This window comes from Priapulus caudatus, unplaced genomic scaffold (assembly GCF_000485595.1).
Source record: "Priapulus caudatus unplaced genomic scaffold, Priapulus_caudatus-5.0.1 Scaffold128, whole genome shotgun sequence".
In the NCBI taxonomy this organism is placed as follows: domain Eukaryota; kingdom Metazoa; phylum Priapulida; class Priapulimorpha; order Priapulimorphida; family Priapulidae; genus Priapulus; species Priapulus caudatus.
The window spans coordinates 448746-468776 of record NW_014577189.1 but is presented as its reverse complement, the minus strand read 5'-3'; the positions used below and the strand labels follow the sequence as shown (position 1 = coordinate 468776).

The 20031-nt window shown below is 43.1% G+C and overlaps 2 protein-coding genes across 10 annotated transcripts in view; one reads left to right on the top strand and one right to left on the bottom strand.

Moving 5' to 3' along the window:
- Window positions 1-4919, top strand: part of LOC106805823 (cytoplasmic dynein 1 intermediate chain 2-like) — a gene marked incomplete at its 5' end in the record, with an annotated part of 19298 nt that extends 14379 nt beyond the window's left edge. For all 8 annotated transcript variants that reach the window (XM_014807576.1, XM_014807573.1, XM_014807574.1 and 5 more), the window contains 5 exon segments: window positions 753-886; window positions 1557-1701; window positions 1997-2137; window positions 3128-3253; window positions 3619-4919. In XM_014807576.1, coding sequence (XP_014663062.1) covers window positions 753-886; window positions 1557-1701; window positions 1997-2137; window positions 3128-3253; window positions 3619-3750 — 678 coding nt within the window.
- Window positions 4920-5010: 91 nt separating this feature from the next.
- Window positions 5011-20031, bottom strand: part of LOC106805824 (abl interactor 1-like) — a 16741-nt gene continuing 1720 nt past the window's right edge. The window contains exons 2-9 of one of the 2 annotated variants that reach the window (XM_014807577.1): window positions 16746-16913; window positions 13143-13353; window positions 12413-12554; window positions 11835-12003; window positions 10584-10694; window positions 8888-9080; window positions 8481-8642; window positions 5011-7769 (exon numbers count right to left, since the gene is read on the bottom strand). In XM_014807577.1, the coding sequence (XP_014663063.1) occupies window positions 7606-7769; window positions 8481-8642; window positions 8888-9080; window positions 10584-10694; window positions 11835-12003; window positions 12413-12554; window positions 13143-13353; window positions 16746-16913 (1320 nt within the window). In that variant the 3' untranslated portion in view covers window positions 5011-7605. The remainder of the gene's footprint in view (window positions 7770-8480; window positions 8643-8887; window positions 9081-10583; window positions 10695-11834; window positions 12004-12412; window positions 12555-13142; window positions 13354-16745; window positions 16914-20031) is intronic. The other variant, XM_014807578.1, reaches the window with a different exon arrangement.

The window sequence follows — 20031 nt, the reverse complement described above, 5'->3', positions numbered from 1 at the left end:
TGCCGTGGGAAGAGAAGGGATCGTGTGGGTGATGCCGTGGGAAGAGAAGGGATTGTGTGGGTGATGCACTGACAAGAGGTGGGATTGTGTGGGTGATGCAGTGACAGGAAATGGGATTGTGTGGGTGTCATCGTGATTGATGATGCCGTTAGATGGGTGCCGTGGTGACAAAGGATATGATTGGATATATGCTGCATGAAGAAAGATGTGATTTATTGGGTGTCGTAGTAGCAAGAAACGTAATAGGATGGGTACTGCACTGATTGAAGATGTGACTGGTCCAGTGTCCTGGTAGTTGAGATATGTATTGCCATAAATTGCGCAGGTGCTTAAGGGTGTTGCACAGTGTCTTGCTTTCTGACTGTCTTAATAAGAATGCATTTGATGGCATGCATTGCACAAAACTACATTCATCCTGCGTATCCATGTTGTGTGCCATGTCATCGCATTTCGAGTCCAGCATGCCTTCAAAGCTAAAGCTCATTTACGTCATCACATGAATACTCCGACATGCCTTGTTGCCTAATTGACGAGCCTTAATTTCCAACTGTGTTTTTTAATATTCACGTTCATGTTTTTTTAAAACCTTTTCCTGATCATTAGATGATAATAAAATACCTAAAAATGACAAAAGTTTATTGATTAAAAAAAGCTCCACGCATCCATGGACTTTATGCTTTGGGAAATTCCTGGTGAGAATCTTGCAATGTCATACACGAGCTAATGCTGATTGACTGCGTCTGTCACGGCAGGAGAGCATGGAGCTGCAGCACAAGCAGACGAAGGCGGTAGCAGTGACGTGCATGTGCTTCCCGTACGGCGACGTGAACAACTTCATTGTGGGCAGTGAGGAAGGTCTCGTATACACAGCCTGCAGGCATGGCAGGTAGGCATCCAGGACATTCACGCAGGGGGGAGGTCACTCTCGGCTAGACACACTACCGTGTCTAAGAACTACTGAAGAGTTTTATTATATACTGCGCTACAGTGTCGCTGTGCTTGGAGCGATAGGTAGAAGTAGTTGTGGTCCTATATTTGCTAGATGTCGTTTTCCTATGAATAGTTACTTTAACATTATGGTTATGAGGTTTGCTCATTGACCCTGTTTACAGTAGTGGTATAAAGTTACCTGAGTAAAAAATTGGTTTTTGAGTAAGAGCAAAATAATAAAAATTCAAAATAACTGAATAAACCGGGAAGAGAAAAGGCTAATACTTAAACTTGCTGCTTAAGAGCCATGTGAGTGTCTGAATAGTAATTCTCAAGTTAAATATGTAGGCAAGGGTATTAAACTGATATCAGATTTGGAAGCATAAATTTTTTGAGTTTTCTGGGACTGGAACTGTACACTTGGCTCAAGTTGTAAGGCTTTGTTGATTACAATAAGTGTTAACAGGTTTATTATGGCGAAACAGTGAATGTGGATATATCTCTTTCTAACCTGAAACAGTCTTCGCTGAAATATGAAATGTCTTGTCAATAAGATAAAAACGTAACTCTGTGTTGCGCTTTAAACGTGGCATTTAATCTTATCTCCGTGTGCTCAATCGTTGCAGTAAGACGGGAGTACTGGACATGTTCGAGGGACACCAGAGTCCCGTTACTGGCATCGACTGTCACCTCGCTCAGGGACAGGTAGACTTCTCCCATCTGTTCGTCACATCCTCCTTTGACTGGACTGTCAAGCTGTGGAGCCAGAAGGTATTTGGAGGATAGCCATTGTAGTGATGGCAGTGGCATTGTAGTGTGTTGTGGCATTTTAGTGGTGGCAGCAGCAGCAGCAGCAGTAGCAACAGAGTAGTAGCTGCTGCAGTAGCAGTAGTACTAGTAGCAGCAGCAGTAGCAGCTGCTGCAGTAGCAGTAATGGGATTAATCACTTGTGAAAAAACATGTTTATCAATTATTAATGACAACAATTCTGTCCTGTAGCAATCGGCTCTTAGCCGTGAAATATGTTGTCGAGTGCATTAATTCGGACGTCTCGTCGTCGTTGCAGGACAATAGACCACTGTATTCGTTTGAAGACAACGGCGATTATGTATACGATGTGCGCTGGTCGCCTATCCACCCAGCTCTGTTTGCCACCGTCGATGGCATGGGTCGGCTCGACCTGTGGAACCTCAACACAGACACTGAGGTGAGTCATGCAGGCCATGCGCAAATGTGCCTTGGTGTCTATACGTGAACTTATCATGATGTTGCTTGTGTGCGACAATGTAGTAGGAAAATGTAAGTCTAGATGGTACATACTTTACTTAAGTACAGTGGAAGTCGTTATGAAGACAGTCTTGTCAGTCAATTTATACGTGCCTAGTGCTATCCTTAAACTAGGAAGCACCGGCTAGCGGCCATTAGGTCTATACTATTTGCAAGGATGTGTGCGCTTCTCATTGCCATTAGGTCTGTACTGTTTAAAGGCATACTAGGCCCATTGATTATGCAATGTTGACTAATGCTAGAGTAACTGGCACCTTGTGTAGTTAAAAAATACATAACCGTTATAGCCAAACGCGTATTAGTTTGTCTAATATCACTGCTGGTTACATTACAAGCAAGACTTGAAATCGGTTGTTGATATTCATTTACGTGCCGTAAATGTCATCCAGGAGTCAAGCGATGACGTAAACATTTGTGCGGCCTGTATGTTTTGGACGCCAGATGAAATGGAGGTGTCAGCGGTGTAACCACGGCCACGGACTAAACATGGAAATGGAGTAAAACACACGTACTAATCACGGACACACATTGACAGCCCTGACAAAAATTCCTTATCACGAGCGTCCGTGTTTACGAAATCACTGATGATAGCATTGCGTACGGCCGAGCATGCGTGCGAAAGTGTCCGGTGCACTACAAATCTGTATCACACCCGCTTCGCCGGCAGCAGTTTGAAACTGTAAACAACTGATTGCTTGGACTGCGGATTTCAATTAGACATTTCTTAGTAACCAGCAGTGATATTGGACAAACTAATACGCATTTGGATGTAAGGTTATGTACTTATTAACTACACAAGGTGCCAGTTACTCTAGCATTCATCAGCATTGCATCAATGGGCCTAGTATGCCTTTAAGCATGTGTGCGCTTCTCATCGGCTGTGTTGCGTCCGGTGGTGTGAACGTTGCAGGTGCCGGTGGCGAGCATCAACATGGAGGATGGAGCCGCTCTGAACCACGTGCGATGGAGCCAGTCCGGCCATCAGCTTGCCGTCGGAGACGACATGGGCAAAGTCAGCATCTACGATGTCGGCGAAGTAAGCTGGCTTTGCACTATCAACTTTTAGTGGAAAAGTTCACGAGTGGATCAACTTTTCAACTAGTCGACCGAAATTCGGCAGCGTAAACGTAAAAGTTGAATCACTCGACTAGTTGAGGGATGAGAACATGTTATAATTTCTCAACCTTTGTTTTCTCAAATTTCTCAATAGCGAGTTTTGTTTCAACTTTTTGCAATGCAGCTACTCTGATAATAACCCAGTAAATCCCGCTGTAAGCGTTCGGCAAGTGCCCCTGAGCCGCAAGTCCATGTATCTAGTGTGTGTGGGGGGGGGGGGGAAGTGTGAGTCGTGCTGGTTTGGTTTGCTTTGCGATAACAAACATCTGTCTGGTCTCGTTGCAGCAAGTGGCAGTGCCGAAGAACGACGAGTGGTCGAGGCTGGTGCATACGCTGCAGGAGTTGAAGAATAACCAGGCGGATGCCGAGGATGTTACAAGCACATCGAACACGGGATCGCCCATGCCTATACGCTGAACAGCATCTTGATCATACACCGGTTCATGGCCATGAGTGATGTGTTGAACAGCGCCCTATCTAGGAGTGTCTATCAATCATGCCTATATGCTAATCAATATGTTATCGCAAGCTGCCTTCCTGACTGTCTGCCGCTTCCCGTACGATCTATCACATATATAATCGTAGGTTCATTACCCATCCCATTGCTATTTAACCTAAGTATCTTCCGCGAAACCTCATGCTAATGCGTGGTCCAGTATCGTAATCACTAGATGCGTTTTTGGTGGTAACTTATCTGTGACTGTGCGTACGGTCGTTTTTGTTGCTACTGTCGTGTATAGGTGGCAGCACTAATAGCGTACGTAGGCTGCAGCAGACTGAGTGAATGATTGAGGGATTGAATGGTGCAGGAGTGCGCGTGACATCTGTAGGGCCTGCTGCCTTGCTTGTACTCCAGCTGCTCTCTGTGACTACACCCACCACACTATCCTGCGTACATCGTAGTGGTCATATTCCAACTACCTTTAAGGGTCATTTGCTTCTTGATGGAGCAGATTTGGTCGTCATACTGATGTTAAATATATTGTCAGCATGGTTGCCGCATAGGGGCATGATCTCAGTGTACGCGAGACATCAAGCCAATATATCTATACAGTCCAGTCTAATGTCAGTCGAGTTGAATTTTTTTTGCGGAAGCTGTCATGGTTTAACGAGAACGTGATATGGTGGTTGTGTTGCATGCCTTTGATAAGTGGTGGGTTAGATTGTGATGGGACTGAGATGCACATCTCACGCTAGTGAAATGTGCACATATATATTGCATTATATGTACGCAAATCTTATCGAAAGCTTGTTACATCATACTCACTGTTACCTTGCTCTGCAATTGAGTAGCGATGCGGTGCAGACACAGTATTTTACTAATCCGTTAATGCTTGTGCTGGAAGAGGTACGCTTGATATTATAATTGGGAAATCTCAGTTTTGCATGCATTCGTAGTACACAATTGTATAGTAGTAAGGCATCTGGTGAAGCCAAACTCCTGCATGATTTGCTTGAAATTTTCCTCTTAGCAATTGTCTGAGCTCTTCAGCCTTTTTGAGGCCATATTTTTGTATATATATAATAATTTATGTATGGCTGTTGCGGTACTATATATTAAAGGCAAAGCTTTTCAAATGTATCAATCTGGATAAGGTACATTAATTTTTAAGCATGTGTCATCTGTTATTGATAGGGCAGAAATGAATTCACGAATTCACAAGGAACAAGACAATGTAAATGGCTAACATTTATTTAAACTTGAAATCCATGAATTTAAAAAATAATTGGGATGCATTACATGGTTTGTTCACTACCACCAAGCAATCGGTGCTTCTACAAATCTGCATGAATAATACATAGAACACATTATATATTGCCTTGCATTAGCGTAACTGATATCTGCAATGTAATCAATGTACATGCCACAATCAGCATCAAACATTGCGTCTCGTTACAACTCATCGATTCGAAAAATTATAAAGGACATATCTCTTAGTATACATAATTTGCTATTTATATTTAGCTGCAGTTTTTTAATGTGATGGCTATTTTGGTTTGTAGAATGTACCTATACATATCACTCCTAACGTTTTTTCATTCCCTACACGTTGATTGCAGAACTCATCTAACCATTCCTTGGTTTTACGCTTTCGTAAAATATAACACATCAAAGTTCTTGGCTTCAAAAGCTGGTATTAGTTACTCATCTGGAGAAAAAGGTTTCTTCTGTCATAAAAACACGAGTTGGCATCGTTATGCAGTTACACTGCTGCTGCACAGTAGGGGCAAGCCTACTATGTGCCCTCCTTACTACTTTACTACTGCCTTATTGACACGCACTTGGCCTTAGATTGATAGCTTTGGGTTATCACTACTGCCACACGTTTTTGTCGACCATATGCTTAGAAGAATCTCTGCACTGAGAGACAAAGAGACCGTTCATGTGATCCGTCAAACAGGAGGGTACTAACCGGACCCATGGATATTCACGTACAAAATAAAATAGCCATGATAGTGTATATACAAACAATTCGTATAGCAAGAGAATGGTCAGTCATCGTATACCTGATTACAGAGCACATTACTGGAGTAAGCGTAAGATTAATTCTCTTGTTGAAGTTACTGTTGATAATACGCTCACTGCATTTACCGCTGGCAGGATGCACAGCTCACCACACACATCGCGAGTGTGATGATACACATACTTGTATTTACACAATCGCAACCGCAACGTGCACGTTTTGCTTCTACTGCAAAATATACATAGCCGAGCAGGCATATGCTCTTGGCACACAGTCGAACGTCCTTGGCAACGCACTAGGAAAACGTTTTACACCCATCTTCAACCCGACCACAGTTGGCTGTCCTATACACGCGTATATGAAAGTAAGTTGATAATTTAGGTCGCAATCATCATGACCTGAAAGTATGTTGTCGTTGCTCAGATGCACAACTCGTCTACATATTCTCTTTTACTCTGCGTTTCGTAATCTGTACGAGTAGAGCTTACACATAACATTATTTGGTTATCATCCAGAGAGCAGTAGTATTTCCTGCACAGCGTGCACAGTATACGAAACCACAATGACCTGAAAAACATGTCCATGTTACATGTTACATCGTACCAATATGTGGTATGCGGTATATTGTGCAGTCAAGCACGTGTTTAAATATGTACTAGACATATACGAGCCAAGAGAATTTCATTCAACAGATATAACAGGTAAATAACTTGCACCATAAATAACTAATAATTCTACCAATTTACTTTTACGTAACGCAGTGTTAACGTTCGAAACCAAGAACTTAGGAATACTGCACCGAAACCATTAGATTTTAATTCTTCATGATACTAGATGCTGTATACTTCATCTGCGGGACTGTAGCTCTCTACTGCGAGTCACCCTTACCTCTCCCCCCACAAACAGTGTGCAGTTAACAGAATTCAGTTCTAAACACAAACCTACCTGTGCTGCCCGCACACTTCCGACACCCTGTTCGAGATGCTATGCAAGTACCTTCTGGACAAGTACTTCACATACGCATATGATGGTGGTAGTACAGAGTCTGGGGTCCTGTTCATTCTCTTTCTCTACACGCACACACGCACACACGCACGCGCTCATGCACACGCACACACACACATGCTTGTACACACACTCACAGACACACACACACTGGTACACACGCAGACACATGGGTAAGGCATCCAGGCGACACTCTTTTGTGTACAGTGAACTACAGATTAGTCTTACAATCTACTCTACTCATTTATACTCCAGCCCGCATAAACACGCAGTCGGATATTTATATACATAACAGTCCTCGCACTCTGCGAGAAAACAGATAACAAAATGAAGACGGCCCCGTCAATACACCGACACCGTCCTCAAAATAAAAAGCATCCAGCGACACCGCCGCTATCGTCTCTCCACCCCGTCACTGCCCCCTGCATAGCAACACAGCATCGCGCGGCCACCCAACGTGCGCACAAACTAATCCGCAAGGTGTAAGCAATCAGATGGGCGGAAGTGAGCCGACTCATACAACAGAAATTTCCACGTGTATGGCCACTCTGTTACGATTACTACTCCAGCCCCACTCGCTCTGGTGCAACGCGTCCCCATAAGGTTGTGGTATCACTGTATACTAGACTTCCAGCGCACTTGAAGCGTACGCGGCGGCTTGGCAAACAAGGGTGGCAGCGACGTGCATGCACAGATGGCGCCACATACCGGCAGGGTTTCACTAGGGTGGACACGGCGTGACCGTGCTGCCGCCTACGGACAGGGCGCCACGAGGGTGGCCGTACGGTGACCGTGCTGCCACCTACAGGCAGGGCTCGACGTAGTTTCCGGGGAAGAGTCCGACGCTGCCGTCGCAGATGCCCTCGTACCAGCCGTCGTCGTTCTTCTTGATCACGTAGATGACGGCGTTCTCCGAGAAGCTCAGCTCGTCGTCCTTGTCCGCGATGTAGTCGTAGATCGCTATCACTGCAACACATCAACGTTACCGTGACGACGACGTTAAACATGCCCAATGTAGTCATAGATCGCTATCAGTGCGACACGTCAACGTTACCGTGACGACGACGTTAAACACGCCCAATGTAGTCATAGATCGCTATCAGTGCGACACGTCAACGTTACCGTGACGACGACGTTAAACGCGATTAATGTAGTCGTAGATCACTATCACTGCGACACGTTAACGTTACCATGACGACGACGTTAAATCCGGTTAATGTAGTCGTAGATCACTATCACTGCGACACGTTACCGTTACCGTGACGACGACGCTAAATGTGTCTGTCGGTGCAGACCACTGCGGGCACGAGGCGTCTTAGACTAGAGAGCAACTGCTCGTTTTTGGTTCAGATAGTTGCAGATCTAATGTCCGCAATGTAGTCATAGATCGCTATCACTGCAACACGCCGTTGTTACCGTGACGACGATGCAAAACGCGTCTGTCGGTGCAGACCACTGCGGCCACGAGGCGTCTTAGACTAGAGCATATGGTTGTTTTTGGTTCTGATAGTTACAGATCTAAAGTTTACATGTGTTTAAAGTCATCATTCAATGTGATGATATTGTATACTTAAGTGTAAATGCTTTAATCTGTGTGTATAAATATACTGCACCGCTAACTGTATTTGCCACATGTCTGGGCCAGAGGGGCTGAAAACTTGTGGGAAACAAACCCACCCTTTTCCAGGTAGGATTTCGGTATCCAGTCGGGCTGGCCATCCAGCTGGCTCCCCTGACGCATGTAGTTGCCTGGTGCTTGCTGGTGATGATCGAAGCCGTGATCATAGTCATCGTAGTTAAACACCTGCTCCTCTGGTGGAGGCGGCAGGGGAGGTGACACTAAACAACAAATAGGAATCTGTTCAGCAACGAAGAGGGCACATGCAGGCCGTAAATCTCAGGACATAGCCTAAAGCACGTTTCTCCATATTACTCTTTTAGATACCCTGCAGTACCAGATCAACAAATGCATGAGCACTGCTCGTTTGAAAATTAAAAAAATACCTACCGACTCTTATATCGATCACGTTTATTAACTGCATGCATCGAGCGAAGCTATCAACCTAACCTCATCGTGTACGCACCGTTTCCGTGGTTGTTTCCGTACGTCGCGGGCGACATCGGTGGAGGAGGGGGAGTCTGCGGCACCCCCTGTTGGTAGCTCTGCCTGTAGTGACTCTCCTGCTGCTGGAGCGGTGGCGGAGGCGGCGGCGAGGGCGACACCTGTTGCCGGAACACCTGCTCGCGTTGCCTGTACGGGTTGCCGTCGTGGTTGACCTGTAACAACGACCCCGACACTCAGTGCTGCTCGCCGTGTCGCGTGACGCAACCTCGCATTGCTGCATCTAGCAGCACACTCAGGAGGAGGCGGCCATGTTGTATAAGTCATATGTAGGCCGTATTGCGTCGTGCAGCAAGCCACTGAACTGTTTGATCATCCTCTCATCGTGTTAGTCAAGACAAAAATCGAGACGACGTGTTAATGACGGAAAACGTTAGTAAATTTTTAATCGCAATGCTCGTGATATTGAAATTATTAACACGTACAAAACAAAAGTTATTTGCAATCACACAGAGAAGACCTTTAAAAGCCCACATTATGTTTAATCATAAAAAATGATAAATTATGTCATTTATATTTATGTTAAAATGACAGTATATTTTTTATGTTGTTGTAGCAAGCAAATATATACTAAAACATAAACAGACTTTATCTATTCTAAAAGGTAACAAAAACATTTTGTTGACAGATCCAGACTAGAAAAAGGACTGTCGCTACATGCCTACTATAATACAGTAATAAGCCACAAGATGTCAATTTTACTCCAATGAAATCTCTCTCTTAAGCAACTTTACAAACGGCATAAAGGATTTCATTATCAATTTATCACAAAATGCATATTGTGGCCTATAAAATATTTACGAAATAACTTCAAATAAAAACATAAAATAGTGCACAATTCATGCAGTGCTTGTTGAAAATGCCTCTTAAACATACAGATAAGTATTTGTGTCAAGTTTCAGCCGGATCCAGGAAGTCGAATGTGCGTAAATTGTGATATCTCCACACAGACACAAACAACACTAGCGTAGATGAATCGAGGCAAATGAAGGGGCGAAGCATTGGACAAAAATGCATTCAAAAATGTGAAATGACACAGTTGCTTGATATGCTTCATCCATGCCACCTTCCCAAAAGGGTAACAACCATGCAAGATGCGATCATGCAGCCCGCAAGAGGAGTGATAGAAGGCAGGTGATAGGAATTACAATATCTGCCATGTCAATCACCTTCCCCACAAGCGCCATTGCGTTGGACATTGCAGAAGTACTTCCCACAAATATTTGCACATGCATAGATAAGATGACTACCTGGTGATGCCTCTAACCAAACACTTTAATCTCTGCCCTCTGCACCACACATGAATAACATGTTGCTTTGTCACCTCACGAACCCCCTATATAGTTCACTATCTAACCAATAAATACTCCCATGTCGTACTCGCACACACGTAAGATTGAGAACAATTTATAGATCCAATCGAACCCCCATCACTCCGATCACTGGAAAAGCTCACCTATTAAGTGCCAACTATAATAAGGATAGGAAAAACCATCAAACCACCATGACATTCAAATCCATAACAAAATCTCCACATATCAGTGAAGCAGGAAGGGTCCTGATCGCTTGCAGGCCTATGGGATGCTAGAGAAAACAACACTACACAACTCCACGACCATGCAGTGCAGCACTGTTCTAGACAGTGCAAAGGACATCACCAGTATGTCGGGCCTGTGGTTCATTCTGGGAGGTAACCGGTATTGCTGCCTCTTGTCGATATAGTCATTCTGGAAAGGCCGCACTGGGTCCGACATATAGACTTTTTTCTGCTGTGGAAAAAGCACGGTTCATTTGAAGTGCTGCCAGTGAAGGCTGTATCTTCCCCCTCCTTCTTCACTGTTCAAGGAAACTATTAAATAATGATCACTCAGAAAACTGTTGATCATTTTGAGTCGTTGGTGATAAAGAGTCTTTGCTTCCTGAATTCCAATTTACTTAGTCCAGGACCTCTGGTATCTTCTACTGTAGTACCCATGATTTGCCAACGAAATTAGAGCAAAAGTACATGTATTATTTACTAAATCTGCCAGTACACAGCTATTCATATTTTTATCATATTTATTCATATATACCTTTTGTGAACTACCTACGCCCCAAACAAATTTAATAAAATGTGAACCTTCTGGTGACAGAAACGGTAGCATATATACATATATATAATAGAGGGAACTATTAAGTAAGAGGATGAAAGGGCTATAAAGGCTAAGACAATTTTTACTGCCTGTTCCAGAAGGCTCTCACCTTATGTTACACACATTATAATTTACTACAATTATCAGTTCCAACTGTAGTTCAATTCAATCTAATCCTGCAAATGTACACAGAAATTATATGGTGTGGAATCAAGTTGGTCAGGTTGGATTAGCTTAATAAATAAGTATTTGCTCACTGAGCATTACAGACATCTAAAGAGAATACTACATCCTACTATCAGCATTATGAAAATGTTAAGTACATTAATTTTGCTTTGTTTAATTTTGCATTTTTAAATGGTTCACAATTTAAGGATGACTGGCATACACGCATGACAGGTTTGTAATGATCCATAGTTGATGCACCACTTGTTAATAAGGACTATAATTAACATACAAGCAATTTGGTGCATGCTTACACATAGTCTAGCCTTTAACACATTAATAGTGACGAACGCAATTACTTACATTAAACGTGCTACACATAGAGAGTGAGAGTAGATACTACTCCACTTTAAAAAAACACTGCGTCACGTATTAACTAATTAGTGTTCATAATGATAAGTATGACATAATATCTAGTATGGGTTCTTGCACAAAGAGGACTCATATTATCTGTTGCATTCTGCCCATGTTGTATTTCTTTAGAGTAGTCTTTATATTCTTTATAGTACTGTTTATATTATGTATTATATATGTGTGGGGAACAAACGATACCTGTTGCTGCTGTGCAATTGGATATGCCATTCCAACCTGAGGAGTAACAGGGTTGACCACTGGCGACGGTGCATAGTTGCTTCTCCGCTGTGACTTTGCCTGCTGTGCTATTGGGTAATTCGGTGCATAGCCTGAAGGTGGCAGCGGTGCGGCAACTGTGATGGGTTGTCTGCAATCAAAAGCGAACGATTCTTGCACTGCTCTGTCATAACCGTATAACCAACTTACCAAGGGTTCCTGCAATGAAACACAAATGCGAGACAATTTTGGATGACAGCAAACTAGTAACTAGTACTAGTTCGTAGTTTTTGCCAAAATCCCATTCGAAAATATCTCAGACTATTTGACACAAACGTATCAGATACATAAACCAAGCTTCGAAATCAAGATATGCAAGACACAAAAGATTAAAAACAGAAACGATTTGGCCTTATTCTTTGCATCAAAGACACATCGACTGCTAACCACGACGGTTCACGTATCTGGGACATTAGCATTAGGCCTATAAACGAGTTCGTGCATTCTCGTGCACATCCGTCATCAATTTAATCCGTCAGCACTCGTTCACCGGCCTGTACCTATACTCCTTTGATGCACGGGATATGCTGCCACCCGCTGTCCTGTGTGGCTGAGGAGGTGTTGGTGGTTTTGTAGTCGGCGCTGGACCGGGTCCGTTAGCCGGCTGAGTCCCTGGTAATGGACTACTGCTGGAACTCGAGCCTGAAACATAGACGTCGAGCTCGGATACAACCTTCACCGAGACAAACTACATCATGCCTCACCAAAACACTCCGTTCCTTGGAACATTGTCAACTCCCTTCCGCACCAAGCATAATGCCTAGTTTTATTATGCAACCACATGGCGGAGCATAGCGCCACATCACCTGCTAAGTAAACACAGGTCCTCACAGTGCAAAATGACAGGATTTAACGACACGGCTATCTAGCATACAGAACGTAGACGAAACCAACATCACCGACACGCACACATCTGCTAAAAGCCGCCTTCATTACATTTCTCTCGTCTCTTGGTCACTGCCAGCCAGCAGTCATCACTGCACGCCTCTTCAATTCGTCCGCAGGTGCGTATCTGACGCCCGTCACCGGGCGCCGCCAGCAGTCGCTTCTACTCACGCACCTATTTGCTTCGTATGCCCATCACCAGATGGTGCCAGTAGTCGCTTCTACTCACGCACCCATTCACTTCTTCCGCCAGTCACCGGATGACGCCAGCGGTCACTTCTACACAAGCACCTATTAGCTTTGTCTGGCCGTCACCGGGTGGCGCCAGCAGTCGCTTCTACGCACCTATTCGCTTCGTCCGCAGGTTCGTACTCGACGTCTTCACGCCGTGGCCGATCTCGTCGAGCTGCGAGAAGTCGATCGGGCGACGCTGGTACTTGATTGGTCGCTCGGGGTTCGCTGGCGCGATGATCTTGTGTTGCCGCACGGCGGTCTTGTTCGTCGTCAGCACGCCGATCTCGCGCCGCGCGACCTTCTCCTTGTGAATCGCGACAGTCTGCGAAACAAGATCGGATCATCGCTAAACAATCGAGGACACGATAACGCCGCTTCACATATTGCAAAACGTGGTGCTCTGTGGGGGGGCTTTTTGCTCGGAAAACGGTCCGCGTAAAACGGCGATACCTTTTATTTAAGCTTCACGGTTATTGGATTGCCACCATTCAAGTTTCTACAAAACGTTTGTAATCGGATAATAACATTGTGGCTGCCCGAAAACTTCAAATCTTAACGGTGAAAGAAAACGTGTTTTTTTTCTGAAGTAAAGAGCTAGATGTGTCTGTTTACTACACCGCTAAAGACTGGGTTGGCAGCTGGCTGCAAGGCTAAAGTGTAGACACACAGATAAATGCCACGATGGCATTTCGATTAGCATGTATGTGTAAATATATTGAACGATCACCCACGTATTCGAATATAGATGAGCAAGTAGGCTACATATTGTATGATCCACCTATCCTTTGTAAGAAGGTACCAAACTTAGTAACCTTTTACCCATTTTGGATAAAAATATTTTTTTGGTCCATATGTTAAAACAATTTTGAACTGAAACAGGCCACATGTACGTTGTTAGTACAGTGTGCACTCAACTCGACAGGGAACGTGGGAGTTGCAGGCTGCATATGGTGCATGCAAGTTACTACAATAAACATTCAAGGCAGCAGTCATGCCAGAGTTGAGTTTCCATTAGAACGGCTATGCAGTGAAACCAAAATTACGTCAGACACTGCAGAAACATGCAATCCCGCATATTGATGAAATCATCTACGGTGATTGTGTTTGTAAATAACACTGTGTGTCTTAATTTATTTACTGTGTGCATAACAAAGCTTTTAAACTATTGGTGTAGTTCCAATTCACATGTAACATCCTGATTGCTACTATAAATTCTCTGCATTACTAGTTTTCCCGAAATTACAACAGATTATACATTTCATTTCCATAAATTTTCATACGTAACCTAGTTTCCCAACTGTTTATAACAAACAGTTCCTTGCAAGTAAATGTAGAGATTTAGAATAGCGCTTTAAATAGTGTTCACCAGGCAATCGTCTTGGCCATCTTTTGCTTCCCCTATGCTAAGCATGAATCAGCACCCATCCCTGCACACACGGAATGCCATTGAATAGAACTACAAACTATGACACGTATTATATATATGCAGGGGTAGAAATTAACTTTCGAACAAGGGAGTGCAAATGACTCCCTACCCTAAAAAAGAGGGAGTCCGCAGCAAAATGAGGGAGTCCGCAGCAAAATGAGGGAGTCCGCAGCAAAATGAGGGAGTCCGCAGGCTGAGGTTCAAAATTAAAGAAATTAACAATAACGCATGTGCTTATTTTTAAGATTCATGCAGTTGCACGTCTGCCAAATTTTCTTTGGACATTAGCTGAACAAATACAGTAATTCCGCGAGGCCGTGCTCTGGAACGAACTATAGTTAGTATGGCAGAATTTTCAGGGAGTCACACAGACTCCTGCATATGTCAAATCAGGGAGTCCGACAGTAAATCAGGGAGTATTTGACTCCGGACTCTTTTAATTTCGCACCCTATATATGTACATCTCTGCACACCGAATGCTGTGCTAGTAGTCCCCAATACACGAACACAAAGCAAACATTTTAAAGGGGCATAGAGTGCACTTGAATACATTTATGTTCGCTATCTCGCACATGTCAATTCTGTCGGCTCGGGTATCCCACTCCCCGGCCCACCACCGCTGCCTTCAAAATAAGGCACTACCCTACCATTCACACACATGTGGCGCGTGCGCGCACATGGCAAACAGAGTGCATGAACTGCCCAATATGAATTGAATACGCTTGTCTCTCCAACCATTCATTATGCGTCAGCGCAGGTCATAACTGGAGCGTGGCGAACTTTGCAACTTCCCTGCTTTCCAGGAAGAGTGGAAGTCGGGGGTGAGCTATGTGACAGACATCAAGCCCTCGCACCAACGCATCCGTAAACTCCGGATCCCATAAACGTAATTGCTGGTTGGCTACTCATGGGACTAAGGCGAGCGTGATGACTTACTCTGCTCTACCAGCATTGTTGTTCGTCCGTATGCATCCATCTATACATCAAACTACCACCATCATGGTGCCATAACGGCTAAGGTGTGTAGCACGTACATGTATATATATATGCTGTATGAATATCATTTCTCAAAAAGTACATAGCTATGTGCATGTATATCTTTATTAAATATCCTGAATGCAACAGAATGAAAACCCTAAACGGATGCTACTCTACACACACTCACACGTGCACGCACATATATATATATATATATATACGTACTGCTGCTGCAGTACAATGCATGAGAATATTATATGGGAGCAAGTTGCAATTTTATGGAGGAAACTCTCACTCTGAATATTATGTTTGATATCCTCGTGGATTTCAATTTAATAACTGGACCTCATAGATTAAATAAAGAATTTACATTAAAAAAATTACTGCCATCACACATATAATACATACTGTGTGCATTTATTCTCCCACGGTACCAAGTCTCTATACATGTATTTATGTTCATTGCACATTGTTAAGAATGTGGTATTGTTACATGCTCTTCAAACAGTAGAGAACTCTGTGTGACTCTGGACCCACTCTGGAACTTTGACCCACTGCTGATAGCCCACTGAATGTACAGCGCGAACACTGAAAACCACTTCGCGATTTGGACGACCGCAAACCGATTTTACCACTCAACGGGCAAAATTGCATAGGAGAGATACGTTCTGTTAGCTAGCTAGCTAGCTAGAACGCCCTAAGGAACAGTTTCTGCACTAGAGCATGCACATGTACATTACTTCACACATCTGCACACACACACACCCACGCACACACACACACATGCACGCACGCACGCACGCACACACACACACACACACACAGATACATGCACGCAGATACGTTCTTTAAGCTGAAAATGTTCAAAAGCTTCAAATAGGAACATTAACCATGAGTCGTGCTGTTGCCAGTTGGTCAGTTTTAATTGTGCCCCTACATGGGGGTTCGTGCATATATATATATGTAGACTACTTGTGTACGTATATGCATGTGTATTAGATCTATCTGACTGTAAACTTTGATTCTAAGAGGAGTCATTCAAATCAATTCAAGTCAAATCAGACCAAAGCTATATAACTGACAGCTCTAATTAGCTTACATCCATGTCATGTCCAATCCCAACATTAGAAAACACGATATATATACACATTACATGAACACACATGCATGCACAACCAAACAGATCTATACATGTGTATAATTTTCTCCTAATGACATGGCATCAAAAACCGAATAATTACCTCTTACTACCATTTCCTGTATAAATGCTAATTGCTATACATGATGCATGATACGATAATGAGATGTACCTGAGCAATGTGATTAATGCTAGACTCCATCTCGACCAGCTGATTGGTTTGCAGATCAAGCAGATTCAGCATGTTGTATGCTAACGTGTTGATCTGGTACGCGACGCTAGCCAACGACTGAGTCGTGTAGTTCTTAGTCTCCTCCAAGGCCCGTCGCTTGTCTTGGGCCTAGAAAATACATCGCAAGCACTACTATAACTAATATGTAACGTAGAACTAAAACATACAATATTTATGTAACTAACACAAAACATGTGATTAAGAGATTAATGTGCTCTTGATGCAATGTAATAAATATTGTAAGTTATAACTAACTAGCGTGGTACCCGGTGTTGCCCGGGGAAATCAGTGGCATTACTCAGCTGGTGACCGCTTGGTTGAAAGCAAAATACCCCAAAAAATCTAACTATCTATCTATCCATGCATCCATCCATCCATCCATCCATCCCATTCCATGCCATCCTATCCCATCCAATCGCACCGCATCCCATCCCATATCCCATCCCATCCAGTGCCATTCCATGCTATGCCATGCATCCCATGCCATCCCATCCCATGCCATCCCATTCCATCGCATCGCATCCCATCCCATGCCATGCCATGCCATGCCATCCCATCCCATGCCATCGCACCGCATCCCATCCCATCCCATGCCATCCCATCCCATCCAAAACAGTAAAAAATAATAAGAAATCAAAAGATAAAAGACACTAAAAATAAAAATAATTAATAAAGTAAAAAAATAATTAATTAAATAAATTTAAAATAAATTTAAAATTTAAAATAATACATACTAAAGAGGTAGGTAAAGGGAAAAAAGGAAAAAAGGGGAAAATAAGTTCCCCAGCTGGTACTCGAACCCGGAATCCAGGTGTAGCAAACGGATGTTGTACTGATGCGCCCACTGCGCCATTACGTTTATACACCATGGATTGAGACGTGATGTTGTGTGTACGTACGTGACCACCATCTATTGATCAATAGAATTTTTTATGAATATTTAACTTTTTAACTTTTTTAAATTTTTGTTTCAGCCAGAACCACCTCCCAGACGTGCTGATTCTGAAAATATCTTTTGCTTTCCTCTAGGCTGCGGAGTTCTCTAGTTATGCGCGAACACACACATTCGGCTGAACAACTTTATATATATATATATAGATATGCTCAGCTAGTGTGTAACAGCTACGTATAATTTCTGGCTAGTGTATTGTATAGCTCTGTACGTAGCAGGCTAGATTATGAAATGACTTACTATCATTATGTTATTCAACATTGTATTGTTTATTAAGTCAATTTTCCGTTAAGTTTTCTAGTGCATGAATAGATGCAATGTCATTTTAATAATGGTTGACAACCCAAAAATACAATATACATGTACAGTCCGACCTCCTTTATTTGGCCACGTCGGGACCGGCACCCATCCGGATATGGGATTTGGCCGGATATGAGAGTTAAATGCTCAAACACAGCATTTCTATGCAGTTCAGTAGGGTTTATGCATGTGATAATGTATTTACTCATTGCTATGATTATTGTAACAAACTGTCGTGTTTTATGGTTTATATGAAATGGAAATAAAATGAAATAAAACGTAAATTTTACCGGAGGTATAGCGGACACGAGCGGACAACACACACACACACACACGCAAACAGTAACACACGTACGGTTGGTACATCGCGCGAGTTTTGAGTGAGCTTTGAGCAAGTGTTGAGCGAGCTTTTTAGGTGGAAATGAATGAAAAACAGAGAACATACACTGCAAGATCGCGGCCGATTAATAGAAATTTCCGGATAACGGATGGCCGGATAAAGGAGGTCGGACTGTATATAAATATGTAAGAATACAATTGAAATACTCTATCTAGACACAAGTAACTAGGGAACAAAATTCACAAGTCTTTATCATGTGGTCTGCGGTATATTTTAAAATACGAATTCATTGGCTAGATTTATCTGAGCCAAGTGAACGAAACTCAGTAAATAGCTAACAAGGGTACTCCTGTATAAGTAATTGGGCACAAATCTGCTGCAGTGTTTCCCCTGCATTTACACAAGCGAGGCGGGCCGCCTCGCTCAAATTCGCAGCCGCCACACAGAAATTTGTCCAAAACACCACCTCGCTGACGAAAATCACTGTTCTTCCACAGAAATAGTGATTATAATGCACCAAATTGCACCATTTTTTCAAAAAAAATTTGCAGGTGCTCACTTTGCTAGGATCTCGAAACACGCAAACACACTAAAAAAAAATTATCACCACACAGACCTTTTTGGCCAGGGGAAACACTATGCAGTGTGGCATTTGAAACTGAATTTTTTCTATATATATATTCAGATCTAAGGCACACCAATTCTTTGGTGATGCATGCCACATTGCTACTCTCTAACTAGCATACCTTGCAATTGATTAGCACACAATAAACACTGGCTTATGTATACATGCAATGCATGTGGAATCACATATAATGATATATATACTTTTATTATTATCATGCACACCATGCACCCACCATACCAAAGAAGTGATTGCGATTAGTCTGATTTGAAATTCAATGTTAGATGGCCAGATACAATGAAAAAGTTGTTGTACACTTCTAACAGAATTTGAAATTTTTTTGTTAGTGGCAGGTTATTGGACCCTAGCATAGTATCAGAGTAGGGGGAAACATTCTGGGACACAATTTAATGGGTTACACGTACTGTAATTCAAGGTGAGAGGAATGTTGACAGAGTAAATTCACAGTCGACTGAGTGAGCTCAGTTAATTAAACTAACACTGTGGCCGAACTAACTAGTATTACTAATACTATTACTTAGTAATACTAATAGTAATAGTATTACTTTACAAGAAGTACCGGGTACCAAGGTAACGGTTCAACTTCAAGTGGCTGTAGAAACTCAAACTATCGCTGAGAAGGTCTATGTCCCACGGGGTACTGCCGGAACGTACCCTGGGTACGGTCCGGTATACCTGAACGTACCCTGGTACTATATTATATGCCGGACCGTACCTAGTCCTAGCCTACTTCACTAACGAGTCTAGGGAGTCGCCTACGCCTACTCCGGCATAACCCTAACCATATCAAATAGTGACCAGGGTACGTTCTACTTCTGGTATACCGGACCGTACCCAGGGTACGTTCCGGCATAGTCCGAGATTCCTCTGACCAATGCCCACACCGACGATTTTGGTGGTTTTGGTGTGGGTTAGGTCAGAGCAACTTGCCTATGCAAAACGTGGAATTTCTCCGATCCCGCCGAGGATCGCTGTTTCATTGCTCCAA